Here is a 22,117-nt window from a genome sequence, read left to right on the forward strand (position 1 = left end):
GGTGCACCTGGCCGGCCTGCTCTCTCCTTTGTCCGGACGGACACCCAGGGGCAAGGTGCCGACCGCTGGCTGCCTCAGCAGGAGAGGAGAGGATGCTCGAAACAAATGGCCTTGTGTGCTTCTCCTTGAGGCAAACCTGTGACATAAAATTGTGTAATACAAGGCTTCAAACCTTAAGTCTAAGGAAAGGCCTTTTTCTGAGTGCTCTGAAAACCTCCCAGAAGCCAGATACTTAGAACGGATTTTCTGCCGACGTACTCATATAAAAATGCAGTGTTTACGTGTCCAAGAAGTAAGTACATTTCCAGACAGGACTGAGAGAAGCCACGTGTGTGAAACACAAATGCAGTAGCTTTTCTTGCACATCAAGAAAGACTGTTGTCCTACATGGGCGTGTTTTTGTCCTAAGACAAGCAATTCATCTCACAGACAGAAAATAAAGTTCTACATTTTTCAGTTCTCCCAAGCGAAAAACCGTAAATGGACGAAATGCGGCCTTTCCCGTATTACTCTGACGCGGGGGTTTCCCGCACGCCACGCACTCGGCCCGTGGGCAGCCACTGAGTGCTTTCAGTCGGGTGTTTTCGTCCTGGGAGGAACAAAGAAAAATTTCGTCTAGAGCATAGCATCTGTAATCCGGTTATCTAGCCTTACCTTTTCATTACCATTTTAACGTTATACATTTCCTTAATCAAGAGGATGGATACATTATGTGGGGGATGGGAGCTAAATAAGATCATGCTTATGTCCGGAAAATGAAGTAAAAGTAAAGTAAATTCTGCTTAAACAGAATGACTGAAATACTGTGTATCTTAAAATTGCTGTAAAAAGTATTAGGGCCTCTTTTTTTTTTTTTTTTTTTTTTTTTACTATTCTGCTTATAATTTAGTATTTATTTCAGAAATGATTGGAATAGCTAATAACATGCTTATTTGGGTTTGGGTTGTTATCAGGTCAAAAGAAGGGGGAGCAGTCAAACTGTGGGATCAGGAGCTGAGACGGTGCCGCGCCTTCAGGCTCGAGACCGGACAAATCACGGACTGTGTTCGTTCTGTGTGCAGAGGCAAAGTAAGCTGTTCCTCGAGCCATTACGGGGCGGCACAAAGTAGAGGACACTTTTCCGTGGGGTCCTCTCCCCCTCGGGAACTTGACGAGTGGTAGATAAGAGGAGTTTGCTTGCTGGCTGTCCTCGGCCTCCCGGGGCCGGCCGGAGCACAGGGAGCTGCTCTTCTGTCTCTGTACTCCAGGTCGACCTCCGTAGGTTCTTGAGTCCGCTAACTCAGCTGTGGTAGGCAGGCGTGAAGTTTCTCGCCAGTCGACTCACTGTGATTAGAGCAGCTTTTTTTTTTTTTTAAAGTACTCCCCCCTCCCCCCCCACGTGGGGCTTAAACTCATGACCCTAACATCAAGTCACTCACTGTACCAACTGAGCCAGCCAGGTGCCCCGTCGTTTTTTTTAAACACCCATTTCTATAAAAAATTTTGACCGTGCATGAACTTGCAATAAGCATAAGTCATATACATGTATTATTCTCAGTCCATGTATCTATTGGTTTAATTTCCCTTTTAACTAAAATCCAATACTTTCTTCCTGGATCCCAGTGCACTTACACCTCCTTGGAGCTCTTCGGATTAAACTAGAGCCCAAGTCCAAACTCTGACTGGCAAAGCCAGGTGCTGTGATGTTAGAGTGCAGTTCTGGTCTTTAGCACGGACTCTGCCAGACAGGCCAGCCCAGTGCTCCTGCGGATGTGCTTCTAGTCAAAGGAAACCGCAGGAGCTAATGCCTGGCTTGCTCCTAGAGCACTCACAGCAGAACGTTCGTGGAGACGAGGTCAGTAGGGTCCTTCTTAAGTTATTGAAAGCAACTGTTGAATTGCATTAAATGTATTGGTCCCATTTGTGCTTCAGGGCAAGATCCTAGTTGGGACAAGGAATGCGGAGATCATTGAAGTTGGAGAGAAAAATGCAGCATGTAATATTTTAGTTAATGGCCATGTGGATGGACCCATATGGGGACTGGTGACACATCCTTCCCGGGATTTTTTCCTTTCTGCTGCAGAAGATGGGACAGTGAGACTCTGGGATATTGCTGATAAAGTAGGTACAGTTTTCTTTCTTAAAGTTACAATTTCTAAGGACAGTGGAAGTCCTAAATTGCTAGCACTTAACTATTTGAGAATTATATTGAGAATTTTGAAAAGAAATTGGTTTAAGTACTCTATTTAATATAGTTCTCGACTCTTGGTTCTTATGCAGAAGATGTTAAACAAAGTGAATTTGGGACATGCTGCTCGTACCGTGTGTTACAGCCCTGAAGGGGATATGGTGGCTATTGGAATGAAAAACGGAGAATTTATTATTTTACTGGTGAGCTCTCTAAAAATATGGGGAAAGAAGAGAGATAGACGATGTGCAATCCATGATATCAGGTTAGTCAACAAATGGAATAGAATTTTTGGTATATATATTCTTAAATGACCTGGGTTACATTTGAAAACAGGTTCTTAGTGCCTGTAGCATTTAATCACATCATAAATTGTATGCTGAAATGTAGCTGTTTGTATACTTACTGCTTGCTAAATTATCAATCCACTGGCACCAACCACAGTGCCTTATAACAGCATGTACTCAGGGAATGTTTGAGGAGTAAGTATCACACTGGATGTGTCCAGCAAGTTGATCCATCCAAGAATTATGTTCCACTGTACAGAAGAGAGCCATCTGTCCTTCAAAGTTGTCAGCCTAGAGAACTAAAGCTATAACCCCACCTCTTAATTGAATATATAATCAATTAATCAGTACTCATCAGGGCACCTGGGTGGCTCAGTCGGTTGAGTACCTGACTTTGGCTCAGGTCCTGATCTCAGGATTCTGTCCCTGCTCAGCCGGAGTCTCCTCCTCCCTCTTCCTCTGCCCCTTCCCCAACTCTCTCTCAAGTAAATATTTTTTAAAAAATTAATATTCATCAAACATCTATGCCCCAGAATCTGAATTAAACTTTAAACTTCTCTTGAACTTTTATATTTCCAGTGCGTAAGCTTATTTTGACAGTGGCTACCATTTACTGAGTACTTCTGTGTGATCAAGATTAAGATTTTTGAATCCATTTCTGTCAAAAGCTTGCATTCTTTTCATTAGTAAAACCCTTTTACACATGAAACCTTCCTCAGAATTTCAATATATAAACTTCCCGCAGGCCCCCGTTTCCCTAAAGAACCTCACCTGAATTGTCCCATACGATTTCCCATGACCTCTAGGCACGTATTTGTATGTTAAGATACTTCTAAACTTCAGGTGGTGTCACTTCATCTGATAACCTGAGGCAAATTAATCTGGGCTGTGTTTTTTGCTGTGAAGATACCATGTTTCCAGATGAAAGAATCCTATCTTGGTAGATTTGGTGTACTATGTAACTTAAGAGTTATGTATTTGTTAGTGGCTTTTTCAAAACTTAAGATCTTTTTAAAGGAATCAGATGAAAATTCAGGAGCCACTTAAAACTGAAGTGAAATACAGGCTTTTTGTTTCATGTAACACAAATATAATCTCAGTATACACGATCAGTTAGTTGTGTCTATCGGGTAAATCTACTTGAGGCCCGATCACACACATACTTATTTTTGAGAGGTACAAAGCAAGTCACTGGTCTTAAATGTTTACATTTCATGTGGTCTAACGTGTCTTTCACGTCTTTTATTACCTCTCCAGATTTAGTCCAGATTCCCGGTTTCTGGCTGTGGGTTCTAGTGAGAACTCCGTGGATTTTTACGACCTAACATTGGGCCCCACCCTTAACAGAATCAGCTACTGCAGAGACATTCCCAGCTTTGTCATTCAAATGGACTTCTCTGCAGATAGCAGGTATCTCCAGGTATGGTACCAATACTATAAAACCCAGTTTACACTAGCTGTTCTAACACTGTTAGTGGATGCATTTAAAACTGAGTTTTAGGGGCGCCTGGGTGGCTCAGTCATTAAGCGTCTGCCTTCGGCTCAGGTCATGATCCTGGGGTCCCGGGATCAAGCCCCGCATCGGGCTCCCTGCTCAGTGGGAAGCCTGCTTCTCCCTCTCCCACTCCCCCTGCTTGTGTTCCCTCTCTCGCTGTGTCTCTGTCATATAAATAAATAATCTTTAAAAAACAAAACAAAACCCGAGTTTTAGGGGAGCCTGGCTGGCTCAGTCAGCAGAGCATACGACTCTTGATCTCGGAGTTGTGAGTCGGAGCCACACGTTGGGCGGTAACTTTCTGAAAAAAACTCCTGAGTTCCAGAGCTTCTGAACTCTTGACTTTATTCTTCACTGTTTCTGCATTAATATCCTATTCTTATTAGTCCTCCTCTCCATTTTTTCTAACAGACTTCTGTAGTCATTGTTAGAAATGTAAATCAGATAGCACCCTTTGCTAGTATCCTATAGCCTTCTGATGTGTCTCTCGCCTAATGGAATTCTTGTCCCATTTTAATACCATGCAAGGTCTCCACTGGTTGCTATAAACGACATGTCTATGAAGTGCCTTCAGGAAAACCTGTTACGGATCAGGCCGCCATGGACAGGATCACTTGGGCTACATGGACTAGGTAAGAACTGACTGAAGGTCAGCCGGGAAAACTGGAAAACCCTATTGCTCAACAGTTAGAGCCGTTCCACTAGGGAACAGTAGTTGAGTTTTATGTTTGTTACCGTATCTTGAATTCTTCCAAAGAGGCCGATGATACAGTCTCATGCTGGAACTCCTCTTCACTGAACATATTCCCAAATGCTTTATCAAGGTTAAAAGCCTTTAAAGATGCCCTGATATTTTCCTTAACACATCAGGTTTAATAACAAGCAATAAAGCCACATACTGGGTACTGTTAAGCAATTGTGTTATTTATCTAAAGGAACGGTATCTTGCAGTTATTAGAAATGGAACCTTATAAATTTGCTATTTCAACAGGTAACCATGAGTAGTCATCTTTTTAATCTATCAAATTCCTAAAGCATAAGCATCTTTTAATTTTAGAGTAACATAATTAAGTAGATTAATTACCAAAAAACTTTTAGCGTGGTACATGTTTGCTATGGATTTTCTTCTATTCCTTCCCTCTAGTATTCTAGGGGATGAAGTTACGGGAATCTGGTCCCGACACACTGAGAAAGCCAATGTCAACTGTGCCTGCGTATCTCATTCAGGAATCAGCCTTGTAACAGGAGATGACTTTGGCATGGTTAAGTTATTTGACTTCCCGTGTCCTGAAAAATTTGTAAGTTTGTGTTTGGTTTTGCTTTTTATGTAATTTTACTAGCAGTTCAGACATCTGATCATTACTACTTCTTCCCCCATAATTTAATAGCTAAATATGTTACCGTCTCCTGATTTGGAAACACTTTTTATGTTCCTAAAATTTTTTCAAAACTTACTAAATCCCTTGCTCTGAAGTAAAAGCTTTTAGAAATCATCTCCCCATGCCCCCAGGTAACACCATCTTTGCAAACTATCCTAATAACGCTGTGATTAGCCTTTTTATCAAGCCTTTACTCAGTTACGAAGTTTCAAATGCTTTTCCTCAGAGGAAAATGTTCAGAGTCCTGCCCCAAGAACCTGGTTTGTGTTAGGTGCAGATCCATTAGCTAACATTAGTAACATTGGCTGTGGTCCAAACTGCCTACCTCTCTTCACAGCCCCTGTGATGGAGATCTAGGGTTCCTGACAGGAACCTCTGATTTTTGTGTGCCTCACACAACATCCTGAGCTTTGTTTTTCATGGTTTTTCAGGCAAAGCACAAAAGGTTCTTGGGTCATTCACCTCATGTGACAAATATTCGATTTACCAGCGGTGATCGACACGTCGTTAGTGCCGGAGGTGATGACTGCAGGTGGGTAACTTTCTCAGCCCAAGAAGAGCAGATTCTCTCTTGCTAGTTCCTAAGAGACCTGGTATCACTGTATTAGGTAACAGACTCTGTGAGTCAACCACAGACGAAGGCGGCGTAACCGGCTGGCTCCGTGGCAGGACAGCAGCAGGTGGGGCAGGACGAAAAAAAAGGAGTTAATGAAAAATTTTATACATTTGATTTGAAAGCTCATTAAAACTTCTGAAAATCTAGAAAAATAATGAACTCACTGCTTTTTTTGTCTCTGATTGCAGTTTATTTGTCTGGAAATGTGTACATATGCCTCACTGAAAGATATGGATGCTGAGAAGAGACCAGAATTACAGAAGAGGAAAAACTAACAACAACAAAACAAAAACAGAACCAAACCTTGCATGGGCAAGTGGTGCTAACTTAGGATTGTTAACAGGGATAAATGCCCAGAGTCATCCAAACAGAAGACACAGATAAGTTCAAAATATTTGTTGTATGCACTGGATAACTGTCCATAATCCATACACTGCCAGACAATTACTTTAAGAAAGGATTGAATAAATACTCGGTGAAAGCCAGCCCCCCAGTTTGGGGGAGTGTGCAAACTTGGCAGACCTGCTAGGAAGGCTTAGGGGACAGCGCCTCTCAAAAAACAAAACCTTAAAAACCCAAGTTGCTTAATTTTCTTCCTCTCTTTAGCAAAACGGTTTTTCTTTTTTAGAATTTGTATTTTATTTTCAAGGTTCATTATTTAATGACTTATTTTATCCTTGTGTTTACATAAGGAAAGGAAACACACCATCACCTTAGAGGATCACAGTTTTTAAAAGGCAAACATTACTTTCCCTAAGAAAACACACACATGAGCTTTACTGGAGAAGATAATGCTACTTAAGCATCAGTAAACCTCTTTTTATAAAGGACATTTTTTTTCCTGGCAGTTTTACATTCAGGAACAAATCCAAAGTTAGTAATATATGATCACTACGTTTTCATTTTTGAGCTGTCGATCCTTTTCTGTTCGGAAGTCATCTCTATAGCTGAAAAATTAAAACATGATTATAGCCTCATTAATGAAAAAGTAGTATGACAAACAGTCCTTTTCAGGGGTGTACAGGTTAAAGTTCTAGACAGCAGCAGTAGTTAACTGGGAGAGCATACCGAATATTTAAAGATGTAGTATAATAGAAACACTTGTTTAATATGTAGACTGAAGTGTTCAAGGTCACATTTACAAAGTCAAACAATTTAGTAAGCTCTTGAAATAAAATTTTTATAGCTTTTTTCTCTACTGGAAAAATTTATTAGATGTATGCCACCCCATAGGCTGACCTCCAAAAGGAATGAATACAGGTCCACTTGTAAAACTTGTCCATTAAAATTCCTTTTTGGTGGATTAGGGCTTAACTCTTAGATATTTATCCCTATTCACTTTAATGCTGCCAAAGATCAGTACTTGCCGTTCAGGAATTTGTTTAGCCTGTCCGTAGTTTCCTGAAGATGGGAGATTATGTAGATTGCTATTTAAAAATATATTTTTCTAAGTGTGAAAAAGTTTAAGATGCTCTATTGGTCCTATGAATTTTATTTTAATGTGTTAATTATCTTTGTAGCGTAATAGACCCCTTCAGGTTTCTGGAAATCTCAGTCTGGTTTGACCAGACATGAAGATTCCGGATACCTATTTTGTATGCCCAACACCTTGTAAATACTGAAAACAGAACTGTAGGCGGAACTGTATCACAAAAAGCCTAACCAGTGATTGAACATGGTCAGTTTTAAAGCTCTGAACAGTAGCTGTGTCTGAAGGACTGATTAAGGCATTAAGAAGCTTGAAACATAAGATCATATTCACATCAATGGATTCTCCTAAATTAAGCCCAATTTTAGAATATACTAATATTAAATTTCTGTCCATGTATATTATTATAAAGAGCCATTCAATAAATTAAAGAAATTCCCCTGAACCACCCCCCCACTCGCCCCCTCCATCTTTGAGCCTGTTCAAATTTTCCTTCTGAGCCAAAGCTTCCCAGCTTTGGACTAAAGAGAAATTCCATTTCTATTACAGTACATGTAGAAACGCTAATTATAACCTTAGGTAAAAGACTTAGGACAAAAATGCCTCCGCTGCATTTTTGTTCCCCCGAGTGGCCAGCCTGATAAGCCAGCTTTAATGACTGTTGTCAGTTTCACGACTAAAACTCATGTTGATTTTAAGTAGTTCTCCCACCACCACCTTGTGTATTCCAGCCATCAACTGAATAACCACACAGGTTATGAAGATTCTGCCCTGTGTTTATTTTTTTAACCCAGAAAATTACTTTTGTGTGCAGTATTTGACTAAGCTCCTCAATTTGTCACCTGACCTTTCTGGCCCCTTCAGTCCCGTTTCCGTACATAAGCGCACGCCCGATGCATCTGCCGCCCCCGCCACTAGCCACCTGATTCCCTCCCTTGTTGTGATGCTTTTTGATGGTGGTTCATTTTAAACATTTGTTGGGTAACTTGGTCTAGAGTCAACCTTAGCTTGCCTGTAAAACACAGCAGCTGGAAGGTAACATTAAACCCTTAAAGGGGTTTCCAGGCAGTGTTTTCTTGACTTGTGAAATGCCTGAACCAAACCACTTAGGCCCCGTTTCCCATTTATGTTCTTTGTAGTGGAATTCTGAATGCCATTTATAAATCGTGATACTAAAAGTCTGTTTAGATTTCTAGAAATACAACTTAAGATGCTTTACATCTTTGCAGAAGAAATCTAAGTAGCACTGGAATGAGCAAACGCCTTAAATTCAGGAGTCTTGTCACCCCAGCCTAACTCGGTGAGAGCTCTGGGCCATCCTGGGCACGGTCTTTCCTCTTCCACGGTTTCAAGGTTTTTCTTAGGAATCGGCACAGCAAAGTGCAACTTACAGCTGGTTTAATAACTGGTTAATTCTTTCTTCTCCCAGTGGAAAAGCAATGGCCACAGAACGACTGCTGGTTTTATGCTCTTAAACATGGACTTTTACACATTCTGTTTTGTTATCCCTCGGGTATATAACTAGTCAATGAACTTTTTTTTTTTTACAGTTAATTTGGTCCTGAGAATGTGTGAGTCTATTTTTTTAAAAATTGCTGTACATCAAGTCTTTAAGATCAGTGATCCGTTGGTTATTTAATTCTAAAGCATCTGACACTTCTTGCCTTAACTATTTCAAAAACCACACACAGAAGCTTGTGTACGGATTCAGTAGTCCGAGAGGTTAGTCCTGTTTTGCAGTTTACCCATCTGGTTTCTGTAATTAGTCATTTAAAATATACTATTTAAATCTAATTTTTACATTTAAAAAATTTTTTGTGGAGTTATTTCTGAAAATGTTAATGTATGTAGTTATAATCTTGTGAGTTTGAAGTTTGTTTTCTGATACCTTCTGTATATAGTATTGTAAAAAAATTTTTGTATAATTTTGTGATAATGCAGCCCCAAAATATTTATTTAAAAAGTGTATGTTCATAGTAAATGAAAGCATTTTAAGGAACTGTTCATCTTTTTTTGCATTTGCCATTCTGTTTCTACCCGACCCACCCTATCCCAGAAGGTAAGAACCGTTCGTATAACTACAGCAGCACTCAACCCAAGAAGCCAAACTAAATTCATTTAAAAGCAGGACTGAAGGACTATTTTAAGCTGTCTCCACACTTTTGGCCAGTCTTCTGTTTAATCCTTGGGAAAAGTGAACAAAACCCAACTTTCACTGAAGCCCCAGTACTGACACTAACCTGAAACATCAGTGTACAAACACGCCTCAAATGCTTTAATAGAATTTAGCTTTTCCTTAAACGGTCTTTTCATAGTCAAGCAACAAAAAATACCCAATGTTAAAACCACTTAATAAACTTACAAACTTGAAAAATTAGACACTTCAGATAGGCAATAAACTTCGTATTATGAAACCAATATATTCCAAGTTTCAAAGGTTTGACAAGTTCTGCAGAATATTTTTGCCAGTAGATGGAAACTCCACAATCTTCTGCCAAGTAGGACTGTCATTCACTGAGTAAACAAAAAATTTTAATTAACTGCTTTACGTTCATACATACCCAGCTAAGGAGTATTTTCACACGACAAGTATTTGTTCTACAGATTTACAATGTAAGTATCAGATTTTTAAATAATTATATAAAAACTACGTAATGATGTGTATTTAAATTTATAAAACTTTCTTCCAATGTTTTACATTACTAATGCCAAGAAAACTGATGTGAGATTTGTAAGCAGTATATAGGCAGAAAGTAAATCTGATCTGGAGATATCTAGGTGAAGAAGCAATCACTGGTAAAACGAAATTGGGAAACGTTTTCCAAGGACCATGTACAACTGAAACAGTAGAGAAAAATCAAAGTGATCATCTCCCCCAAGTCTTTACCTGGTCTGAGGTCGAATCCATTTCAAGGCATGTCGTGGTGGCACAGTAATGGTGGGATGATAAAATGTGCAGTCAGGTCTTGTACACTGAGTGTTAAATCTGCAGTGCTAAACACAAACAACAGTCTCAACATTTGCAAAGCTAATACAAATAAATAGGCAATTTGAGAGAAACATTTAATGGGGCAAGAGATACAATCTAATAATATTTTAATACTGAAACCTTGACAAATGACCCCCCTCCCCACCCCCTGACACAAAATTCCAATCACCCTAACATCCCTTCTCTCCCTCATGCCCCGGACACCCTCATTTATGCCCAACTGCAGTTGGTGGGGAGTGACGGCCAGAGAGATCATTCACTCTGAGCAACTCAACAGGGGGGGGAGACATCCATCTTTATAGCACACAGAAAATTAAAACCATCTGCACAAGTACAACTGGACTTCATCATCTGTTTCTGACATGAGGTGGGGGTAAAAAACCCCACCCACATGCTTAGGTGCAGAGAGGAATGGAAACTAAGCAAAGGGAAGCTTCACTCTGAGAGCCTAGAACATTAACCTCTGGTTCAGACCAAGAACCACAAGGTCTTAAAGACCAGAACATTAACTCTTAACAAAAACAAATTGGGGGGGGGGGGGTAGGGGAAGACCATGGACACACAAGATAATCAATTTGCTAGTGCTCTTCCAGGCCTCAGAATTGAAAAGTTGTCACTAAATCATTTTTTGGAAAAATGAAAATTCTTACTTTTGGATGATAGAAGGGACACTCCATTTTCTTACAAGCAGGGAAATAACGGCACAGCTGACTACTAGAAGGTGAGGCTGGTGTTGCAACTGCTGACAAAAATAAGAGCAAAGATTGAACAAATTCGGCAAAATCATCTGTAATGCAATCTACTGATGTTTTTATGGACCCATTTTAAAAATATGAGACATATATTCATTAGATAAAATATTTTAGAATGATACTGAATAGACACACCTACTCTTTAAAGACTGCTTAGGTTAACTGATTCTGGCATGATAATTTCTAAAACTATTCCTTTTTTCTTTTAAACTCAGTTGATGGGGCGCCTGGGTGGCTCAGTCGTTGGGCGTCTGCCTTCGGCCCAGGTCATGATCCCAAGGTCCTGGGATCGAGCCCCGCATCGGGCTCCCTGCTCCACGGGAAGCCTGCTTCTCCCTCTCCCACTCCCCCTGCTTGTGTTCCCTCTCTAGGCTGTGTCTTTCTCTGTCAAACGAAGAAATTAAATAAATAAAAAAATAAACTCAGTTGATAATCACAAAATGTCATTTTCCATTTTTTACCTACTGTAGTAGTGCACAGTGTCACTAACCTGGTTTTGGAGGCAGTACTGGAATTCTTCTACTCATATGAGTGAAGGGACAATCTGGTTTAGTACATTTTGCATCATATTTACAATTTGGATGAACAAACAAACATTTTTCAGCAAATTTACAATTGGGGAAGGCTCTATAAAATAAAAACATTATTCACATTTAATCTTCTCAATGCATTAGGGTTTTTTTTTTGTTTTTTTTTTTGTAGAGAGGCTCATTCTATTCCATCACTACTTTTTTGAGAAACACAGAATAGAAAAAGGGGAAACTCAATTTTTTCTTAAACTAAGCTTTATGCCCAATGTGGGGCTTGAACTCACAACCCAGAAATCAAGAGTCGCATGTTCTACCAACTGAGCCAGACAGATGCCCCGGGAAACTCAATTTTTAAATGAGGCCAGATCTGGGGCACCTGGGTGGCTCAGGCGGTTAAGCTTCTTCTGCCTTTTGCTCAGGTCATGATCCCAGGGTCCTGGGATCGAGCCCCAAGTCAGGTGGGGAGTCTGCTTCTCCCTCTCCCTCCGCCCTTCCCCGTTTGTGCTCTTTCTCAAATGAATACATTTTTTAAAAAATCTTAAAAAAAAAAAATGAGGCCAGATTTCAAAAAAGGACACAGTAGTCTATTCTGAAGCCTAAGGTAATAAGATTTTCAACTCAAGCCATGACCATGAGAGACAAAAGGATTTTTTGTGTTAAGAATCATACCTTATACCATTTCCCCTGTAAGATCTATGTTTGCAGTAATTTATGAACTCAATATATTGAGCATAATATATGTGCAAGGCACCACTCCAAAAAGACTCATTGGTGTGGTCTCCCCCTCCATGTACATCCATATTATTCTCACATCCACATTTCTTAAGTGAAAACATGGAGATTCCACCTCTAGGACCAAAATGTGTATTTTTTTTAAATCTAAAAGCCACCTCTCAAAGATCATGCCATTGAACCAGCCAACTGGTGAGGAAAAATTACACCCACGTCCAAAATGTTTTGTCACATTACCTGTCACTGTGTCCCCAATGCCTTAAAAGCTGTGGCTATGTACATGAATACAACGCACTCAAACCAGGGCAGTTATATAACCATCTCCTTCAATGTACAGAAGCCGCCTCCCATCTCCCCACTCCCTCACACACACACACACACACACACACGTATTACACAAGGATGCTATTCTGGGAGGGCAAAGGTTAAGTGTCACTGCATTTATACGAGTCAAATTCATCCACAGAAACGAAAAACCGAACCAGCTCTAAGATCTAGAAATTACCCTGCAGATCAGAGTCAGCTTGCTGCTGCTACTCACTTGCAAGGTGAAACAGGATGATGGTACGCACACTCATCCCCGTTTTTACAGGCAGGCCAGTACTTGCAACGCTCCAAAAGTTTTTCTGGTTTCTGGACCACACTCAGTTCACTCATCTCCGCTAAAAAGGGGAAAAAGTCAAAAGTATCTCATTAATTATGATCAACTCAGTATATGGCACCTTTAATACATTTCCCTCAAAACCCAGTCTTAAAATCTTATGTTCTTCCATGTCTATGATCATACAAAATAAAGGAGTCCAACATTCTGGGTAACACAGGTAAGAGCCTGCTAAAAAAGGTCACCAGGAAGCACACTGCAGTTCTCACTGTGAAAAGCAAACCGGAGAGGGATGCTGCAACTAGAGCCAAAGCTCTCACCCCAAAGCCCCTGCTCAATATTATTTCAGAGCTGAATTAAAATATGAGGGGGGGCGGGGAAGGATGTCCAAGTAGGGAGCCAATAAAATGAAATGAAAACTGCAAACACAAGGTGAAAAAGAATATGAACTGGGGCGCCTGGGTGGCTCAGTCAGTTAAGCATCCAACTTTGGCTCAGGTCATGAACTTGGGGTCCTGGGATCAAGCCTAGCAAGGAGTCGACTTGAGGATTCTCTCTCCCTCTCCGTCTGCCCCTTCCTGTCCTCATGCTCTCTCAAATAAATAAATCTTTAAAAAAACAACAACAACAAAGAATGTGAACAAATTCTCACGTTCAGACATTATGAGTGGTTCATACACAAAAGTGTTCCCACTCACTGAGGTATACACAGTTCTAAGTCCAGGTGATAAACTCACATCAATGTGAGGAAAAGTTTCTTGCTTAAAATGGGTCACAAATGTCATTACCTACAGGAGCCCGCTAGATCATCCAGCAGTGAGCCTGGCTGGATAGAAGATGATCGGTGGCAGACAGCCTTGGTGGGGAGGAAACAAAGGTGGGTAAGAGCAACCACCATCCACAGGGCTCACTGCCTGCCTGCCGCTCCCTCTCGGGGTCGTGTCCAATGACAATGTCAATTACCAGGGCGTGGGAAAGTGGGCCTGTGCTTCCAGATTGTCTCCTGATTCAGAGAAAGCCAAAAACCTTTTTATATGACATACAAAGCTTAAATGCAGGCAACTAATGCCCATTTAAAATGTAAAAAGGCCAAAAATTCACACCCAAAGGCCATAACGACCCAACAACTTCTGGACCAAAACACCCTAGCTTTAAAAAAAAAAAAAAAAAGCATCATGGGTGTTACAAATTAGGGTTCACATTCGTAACTATAAAAGCAAACATCATTTCAGCCACATTGCTCTATTCCTCTTGCCTGAGATCAAGCAGTTCAAATCTGGCTCTGTAACTTAGCTGAGCTAGACACTTTGGACAAGTCTTACCTAGTACCTCAACTTCAGTTTCCTTATCTATGCAAAAAGAAAATAATGTCTTCCTTAGAGTTTTATGACTGAATGGAAACAAAAATACAAAGAAGGCGACCAATCAAAACCTAACAGTGCAGCAGCTGGTATTCTGAGAACTTACTGATCTAGTGACTCAACCTCAGTCTTCATTACAGGAGAACAAGGCACACAAATCCAGTCCTGGAGCCTAGACAGGAGTACCATGAAAGGGCTACTGTGACACTATGCTAGGGGCGCCTGGGCGGCTCAGTCGGTTAAGCGTCTGCCTTCGGCTCAGGTCATGATCCCAGGGTCCTGGGATCGAGCCCCATATCAGGTTCCCTGCTGAGTGGGGAGTCTGCTTCTGCTTCTGCCCCTCCCCTCTGCTCATGCTAATAAATAAAATCTTTAAAAAAGCCACAAAAAACCCACAACTATGTCTGATATATAGTTTTCCATGCTACTTTTAAAACCGTAAAAGTCACTGTTTAGCTCCAGGATATAAAGGTATTCTTAGTCTCCAATAAAATCTTGCATGGCTGGAAAGAGCAGTTTTCTCCAATTTTAAGTGTGTCTAATATCCTGGCCTGCAGGAAATGTGTCCTACCCTTCTCCTAAAGAACATACTTTAGACTATGGTATATACATGGGAACCCAGGCCAAATGAAAGAAGTTAACAGAATACCCAAGAACAGGTTGGCTGGAAAATGAAGTAGTTACTCATGGGCAATATTAGTTAAATACAAGGAAACATTATCTTTCTAATGGAAATGTTGGGTCATATATACAAGAGGTCTCAATTCTGGTTTTCCCCAACATTAACCTCATAAGCCATTAAAAATTTTCCTGCTTAAGATTAGGCAAATTCACTTTTTTTTTTTAATGTTTTATTTATTTATTCATGAGACTGAGAGAGAGAGAGAGAGAGAGACGCCTAGCAGGGAGCCCGATGTGGGACTCGATCCCAGGACCCTGGGATCATGACCTGAGCCGAAGGCAGACGCTTAACCATCTGAGCCACCCAGGCGCCCGCAAATTCACTTTTTATTGCAAGTTATAAAACCAAGGGGCGGGGGAGGGCGGGGAGTGCTGTTGACAGCACCCTTGAAACACTGGACAAAAAGCCAGCAAAAGCAATCACCAAGTTTCAAATTCCCTGCTTGGAAGGGAAGAGCAAGAAGGACCAGAGCCTCTCTGTGACTGATATTCAGTCTCTTGGGCCTCACTTATGTTCCAACTATTACAAAGCTTCATCCTCGAGCAGCAGTGAAACAGTGAGAGTCCCAGATCAAAGCAACGGCACAGGAGGCTCGCGCTCATCCCCCTGGCCTCCAGAAGGGCCACGGCACTTGTGGAACCGAGGCAAGAAGTCTAACGTGTTATTTAGAGGGGCGCTGCTAGGACATATACACCAATAAAGCCTAACATGGACATCTACATTTAAACAAAATTAGACCCTAACTTTTTCTCTCATTTGAAACAAAATACACAGGTTCAGGAAATCTGTACTGCATCTCTATGGCAGTTCTTAACCACCTTTGTTACCATTTAAAATCTTTTCTTCCTTTTGATACAGTCAGACTTTCAATTCCCTCCACCACTCAAAACTAGGACATTATATCATTGACTGAGGCGAAAAAGCTTTCAATTCAACAGTGGTATCTCCTCACTCACTCATGATCTCCCTCTAAAAGCTATTATATTTTTAGCAACTGAAAAAGGTATTGAATACATCTTCATGTTTCTGCCAAGAGGATTAACTTGGAAAAGTATCGAAACCCATTACTGTTTTTTCTTTGCTTCACTACTATTCATTTTTAAGCTTCAGTAATTGTCTCCCCTCCCAATAAAGGTGTTTCTAAACATCTTACAAGACAGAAGGAACACAACTACCATTCTCTTGTCACAAATGAAAACGTCCAGCAGTCTGTGCACCTGACACTGGGCCCAGGGAGAGAACAGCCAGTGATAACGATTCATCTGCCTAAAAGCAGGCTGTTATCTGAACAGAGTTCATCTCGTGTCTACTAAATACTTTGCTTCAATATTTATTAACTTAAACATAAGGCTTTTGCTAAACTTCCCAGCAGTATCTTGATAAATTAGGTGAGAAACTCCTTTCAAGGGAATTTCACTGAGGTATAAATAGAATCAAAATCCAAATTTTTTCTGTCAAGTTAATTGTAAGAGACTATTATGTTACAACAAAGGGACAGTAACAAGTATAGTTTCTAAAGGAAAAAAGGAAACAAGGTAGCAAGAACGAAGGCTGATCCTTTCACAGGCATGGTTAAGATGTACTTTGGCTCTCAGGGCTGAGCGCACGGCAGCCCGGGAGCAGTGCCCACTACGGATGGAACTCATTGTTTTGTCTGAGAGAAGAAAAGAGGCGGCTACTGAATTACGATTAAGAGCAAGGCCTCCAACCAATATTCATTCCAGGTAGAGAGGCCGGTCCCAGGTTTCCTGCACAATGACAGCACCCTGGAAAGGGAAAATCTGAGCTCTCAACACACCATTTGGAAAGCTACCATTTGGGTCATCGAGCTGCCTGCTCATCAACTGCAAGTGCTGTGGGTGGAGGAGACCTCTGAGTCCCTTGTTTGAGGCTGCAGTTTGGTTTACAGGTTTCACTCCTTCAAAGCACATGTCCTCCTCTTGATCTGACATGTATCCTGGGGGGCTGGGGACACCATCCAGCGTCACTATAAACTTGGGACTTGCAGGTTTATCTGGTTGTACAAGATCTCTGCCAGACAGATAGAAAATACCATAGAATTAGGGAAACAAACACAAAACGCTGAGCCTCCTACAGTGCTCTTCAGCAGAACTATCGCTCCCTTACTTGGTGGTGGTCTCTTCAGTAGGAAAAAAACCAAACAAACTCAGGAGGACTTCCAGGTACGGCCCTGGTGGCTTCCGCCACGACACCATGGCCACGGCCAGTTGCTGTGGCGGCATGGCCAGCGACCCTCCAGGCTGCACTAAGGACAATCTCCCCTCCACCCTGAACATCATCGTCCATTTGATCTTCACAGGGTCACATGGAAATAAACTGAAAAATCAGCATCTATGCTCAGAACACGTGGCCAGCAGTTCTATATTTACACTGATTTTATTATCTGTATGTTTGTTACTTTATAGAATCTTTAGTCCATTTTCTAAGGGAGGAATCACCCCAATCTGATCTAACTGCAGAGATCTCCTGATTTTGATCACCTGGCTTTTAAATTTCATTTCCTGGATGCGCTTAAAGGAAAGAATCTTATTTACAGAGCTAAATCATACATGGACTTATTTGTAGGTTAACAGATTTCTGAACAAGAAAGATGAACTGTAATTTCTGAAAACTGACTTTGGCTTACTATTATTCCTGGCCTGCCGGCTGACTCAATAAAAGCACTCTACACTGGGGGCTGGGATGGGGAAGAGGGAAGCTGGGAACTCACATTAACCTGCACTATCTAATCAACACAAAAAAGCTACACAAGAAAAAGAAACCATCTACCGTGTCTGCATAAGGTGTCCTGAAAGTACCCGAAGGGTATCTGCAGTCTTCATCCCCGACTCTTGGTTTGGTGCCACTACTACTTCCTCAGACAGCTTTGGCTTCTTCAGAATAAATGATCTCGTGTCTGCATGGACCATGGATTCCATGTCATAGTAATCTGAGCCAAAGAAATTGGCCATAAATGTTTACTTTTGAATATACCTTGCATTCCCAACATCACACACGTGAGAAGAATGTCAATCTTTTACATATTTGTAATTTTTTCAAAGGAAAATCACAATGGTTCTACCCAGGAATAGCACTGCAATTCTGTGCCAAACACCTTTTCAAGGAAGTATTCCTTTCCTCGTAACAGCCCATGACCTGGGGCTTCTAATCAACACTCCCTGCCTACGGTACAGAAAGGTTCTTATGTGAAGCATCTAGTGGGATATGAACAATACAAACTTACTCTAAGTACAATAATATCTTCTAAAATTATAAAGAAAAATCCTCATATTCCCTCAAACTATGATATGAAGGCTGCTTAAAAATTTTTCTAAAATGTTTTGTTCATTTTGCACAGTACCACTGAGAGAGAACACGCCCTGATGAAAAGAATTCACCTGGCATAATTTCTGCCTGGTTGTACCAAGAAGACTATATTGGAAAGGAATTTTAAGATGAATGGGCATTTAAAAAAAAAATACAGCAAAGGAAACACTGACCATCAGTGCAAATAACCACAGCTCATGCCATCTATAATATGCTTCTTAACCCTGACTACTTCATAAAATATGCCAAGAGCCCAGAGTGGAGATGGTTGACCTACTGCTATGCCATCAACTGACAGAAGTTAATGAGTTGCACTTCTCTTAAGGTTAATAGGCAAATAAGAGACCAATATCTACAGGATGTCCATTCATGTTCATTCAACTGAACAAACCAAAAACCTGAGAACTGAACACTGTACTAGGTACACAAAGAAGAAAAAACAGATGTACACACAATTGCAGAACAGCATACCCTAAAAGCTAATCCTAAAGGAGTAAGAACCAAGTTTTGGTAGAATACAGGAAACCTACTCGAGCTAGGAAATCCAGACAAAGCCTACAGACGATGGACATTTGAAGCAGATGTTAAAGGAAATGAGCAGGCTAACCAGGGTGGGGAGCAAGGAGCTGGACAATAAACAGAGCGTGGCAGGCAGAGGAGACCACACGGAAGAAGGCAGAGGCTTTCATGAGACACAAGGAATCTAAGACCTGATGAGAAACGTGGTGTGGATGGAGGGCTGTGTGCAGGGAGGGCTGAGTGGCAGGGAAGGCTGACGCATAAAGGATCTTGTATGTGTCAATGAGTTTGGATTCTGATCTAGAAGTCATCAAGAATCAAGAGAGGTTTCTAAGGAGGGAAATGATATGATCAAACTGGTTTTTGGAAGAACAGGTAGTATGGAAGGAAGTCCTAGAGCTCAGTGACTAGGCTGTTGCCCAGGAGACACAGTGAAGCTCCAATTAAAAGATTCTCAATCTTTGTCCTATTTGAGCCCACACATGAAGGAGAGAAGACACACTGCACACACCTCAGCAGCCCTGGCACCTCACAGTAGCTGCATGTTCAACTCCCATCCTGGGAACGAAGCAGAGCTGCCTTCCCCCACGAGGGCCGGAGAGGGTAAAGAGGCAGATGGAGGACAGCGGAAGGAGAAACTGGATCCAGGAGACAGAGGACAGGAGAAAGAGCAGACTGAAAAGGGGGCAGGATAAATTTCAACTTTAGATTTATTTAGTTTGAAGTCTTTGTGGGGCTCTCAGACGTTTAGAAGTTGAAATAAGAGGCGAGAGAAATAAGAGAAGCAGCATTCCAACTGAAGGTCAAAGCAGCGTTGAATCAAAGCACACACATTCAGCGCTGCCGTCTCTCATGGGGAGCCTGAGCAGGAGACTTCCCTCCTCCATTACAGGAGACCAAGAGGCAACTCGCTGTTCTTCAGTGACTCACTGAGGGCTCCCAGCTAGCAAAGGTAGAGTCTAGAACTTAGTCCAAGGCTGCTGCCCTTTTTCTCACGACCCAGCCCTTTCCGAGGCAAAGCAGTTCTACCAGTTTGCATCTTGGGAGAATATAAAGAGATGAAAATAATGCTAAGGGCAGGACACAGGATAAAATGAACATTTCGAGGGGTAGTACGGGAGGAGAGGAGGTGATAAAGGAGAATGACATGGAATTAGATCGTGAAGTCCTGGAAGCCAAACAAAGACTTAAGAAAACATGGGAACGACGTGTCACATACTACAGAGTTTAGAAAAGTGAGCACTGAACACAGAGCTTTTCATTCCACATAAGCCACTATCACTTCTACAAGGTTCACGGTATCACCTGGGTCAAAGAGGAGCAGACAGATGCGAGAGTTAATGACATCTTCTGGGTACAGACTACCGGCTGAACCCATGCATTTGGTTTCCTCCTAAAACCCCACTAAAATGTCAACAAAGGTTAATTCATTGAAACATAAACTCACAAAGAAAACAACTGTAAAAGGAGACATCCACATTTTGAAAGTGAAAAACTAAGATCTTCAAAAGCTGAGTCTTAAGCCAATAATGAAACAATTCAATGTGGATCCCAAGATTCTCCAAAGGCTGGGTAACTGGCAGCACAGGGGACCTTGGGAAGAGGTGGAAGACAAGGCCAATACAGGTGTGTTCAAGGTCCATTCCAGAAGCAGTTATGTCTTCCTAAACTAGGAATTTGTTTTCTTCATTTCTGATCCCTATCACACCTGTTCCCCTACCTCTATATTCAAGTTTTTTGGAATAGCTGGAGACATGCTTTCCCGATGGTCAATACTGGAGTGGCCTATAAATGAAGCATCACCACTTTGACAGATTAGTGCTGCAAAAAAATAAGCTAAATGTATACTATTAAAATTTTTAAAAGCATTTAGATTTCCTGATAACCCTTGACCATTTTCTCCCTTGGAGAAGAGGGAAGCTTAAGACTCTTGGAAAGGTCAAAACAGAGAGTCTCTGGACCAAGGGATGCCAGCCACATTGAAAGAAGTACCATTCTGAAAACTGGGAGGGGATGTTAAGCAAGCATCACATAGTCATTAAAGTTGAGGTGCCTCCCCCAGCCCCTTTTCCTCACTTAGCTCCCAGAACACTTGACAGCCAATCCACTACTTTGAAAGATCTTTCTTTGGAGAAGCTAACCAGTCCAAGAGGAAAAGCCTAAAGACGGTGACCTCACGGTGCCCCTAAATTAGAGAGACAAATGACTCTCCACTGCAGGATCTATATTCAGATGTAAAGTCACAAGCCCTCCACCCTGACTAATGAACCCAGAATGCCAATCAGCTTTTTGAGTGTCCCACTCATAAATATAAGACAACCAAGGATCCCCAGACATCTGAGGAAAACCTGTCACAAAAGATAGCAATTGAAACAAACAACTTGGAAAAAATAAGACCAAGAAGGGAGGGGAAAAAATACCCAAAACTATCTTTAATATCCTCAGATATTAGATGTAGATATTAGAAATAACAGAGAGTGTTGCATACATGAAACAAAGTCAGTATGTGAAAAATAAATAAAAGGAATATGCAGAAACAAGAGGGCTCTCAGGAATAAAAACCATGACAGGAGGTAAGCAAAGAATGTAGTCAATCATAAGCCTCAGAGAACTAGATGCTTCAAACTGTACGTGCACCATGGGAAAAAAAGAAACATTAAAGGAAACAAAAAAGAATGTGCAAATGCCAACGAAGTGGATACAACATACACAGAGCTTAGCTGCCAGACATTTTGAAAGAAAATACCCTTATGTGGAAAGCAGGATGGAATGTGGAGAGATGACAGGGCAAAATCAAGAATGGAGAGTATCTAAACACTTAGACAAGACAGAAAGGAGAAGCCAGGAGAGAGGCAGAGACTAAAACTACAGGAATGTGGGGGCACTCCAGTGTTCATCAACTGGGGAGGATCTGGCTTCTGGGTGGAAGGCAACCCTGAGAGAGAACAAGTTCCTCTTTCTGAGACAGAGCTGGATGGGGTAAGGGAATATACCTATTGACTGTGGAGGCCTGACCAAAGGGGAAGAAGAGCCAAGGGGAGGGGTCAAGGCAACAGAGATTCCAACAATGGGCAGGTGTAGGGGAAATAGAAGGAAACAGAAAAAAGGAGGTTTCTGAACTGAAGATTGCAGGTGTCGAATGGCTCCCTTCATGTAGGCAGCATTTCCTGGGGACTGTACATGCATGTGGCAGGGGCTGGGCATTGGAGAATGCAGAGATAAACAAGGCACTTGGCCCTGTCCTGAGGTAG

The 22,117-nt window shown here is 41.4% G+C and overlaps 2 protein-coding genes across 9 annotated transcripts in view; one reads left to right on the forward strand and one right to left on the reverse strand.

Annotated features, from left to right (window-relative positions):
* Positions 1 to 7,586, forward strand: part of EML5 (EMAP like 5) — a 168,523-nt gene extending 160,937 nt beyond the window's left edge. Inside the window, exons 35-42 of the mRNA XM_034992521.1 lie at positions 954 to 1,068; positions 1,912 to 2,100; positions 2,260 to 2,432; positions 3,712 to 3,874; positions 4,478 to 4,581; positions 5,094 to 5,247; positions 5,760 to 5,860; positions 6,133 to 7,586. Coding sequence (XP_034848412.1) covers positions 954 to 1,068; positions 1,912 to 2,100; positions 2,260 to 2,432; positions 3,712 to 3,874; positions 4,478 to 4,581; positions 5,094 to 5,247; positions 5,760 to 5,860; positions 6,133 to 6,169 — 1,036 coding nt within the window. The 3' untranslated portion in view covers positions 6,170 to 7,586. The remainder of the gene's footprint in view (positions 1 to 953; positions 1,069 to 1,911; positions 2,101 to 2,259; positions 2,433 to 3,711; positions 3,875 to 4,477; positions 4,582 to 5,093; positions 5,248 to 5,759; positions 5,861 to 6,132) is intronic.
* The window catches only part of ZC3H14 (zinc finger CCCH-type containing 14), a 51,723-nt gene continuing 35,717 nt past the window's right edge, over positions 6,112 to 22,117 (reverse strand). For 2 of the 8 annotated variants that reach the window (XM_034992522.1, XM_034992528.1), the window contains 7 exons: positions 17,811 to 17,970; positions 16,819 to 17,051; positions 12,918 to 13,038; positions 11,605 to 11,741; positions 11,013 to 11,104; positions 10,261 to 10,367; positions 6,112 to 9,887 (listed from right to left, as the gene is read on the reverse strand). In XM_034992522.1, the coding sequence (XP_034848413.1) occupies positions 9,881 to 9,887; positions 10,261 to 10,367; positions 11,013 to 11,104; positions 11,605 to 11,741; positions 12,918 to 13,038; positions 16,819 to 17,051; positions 17,811 to 17,970 (857 nt within the window). In that variant the 3' untranslated portion in view covers positions 6,112 to 9,880. The remainder of the gene's footprint in view (positions 9,888 to 10,260; positions 10,368 to 11,012; positions 11,105 to 11,604; positions 11,742 to 12,917; positions 13,039 to 16,818; positions 17,052 to 17,810; positions 17,971 to 22,117) is intronic. The other 6 variants (XR_004676986.1, XM_034992525.1, XM_034992524.1 and 3 more) reach the window with 6 other exon arrangements.

The sequence above is a fragment of the Mirounga leonina genome, unplaced genomic scaffold (assembly GCF_011800145.1).
Source record: "Mirounga leonina isolate KUSES-001 unplaced genomic scaffold, KU_Mleo_1.0 Mir_82, whole genome shotgun sequence".
Taxonomy (NCBI): domain Eukaryota; kingdom Metazoa; phylum Chordata; class Mammalia; order Carnivora; family Phocidae; genus Mirounga; species Mirounga leonina.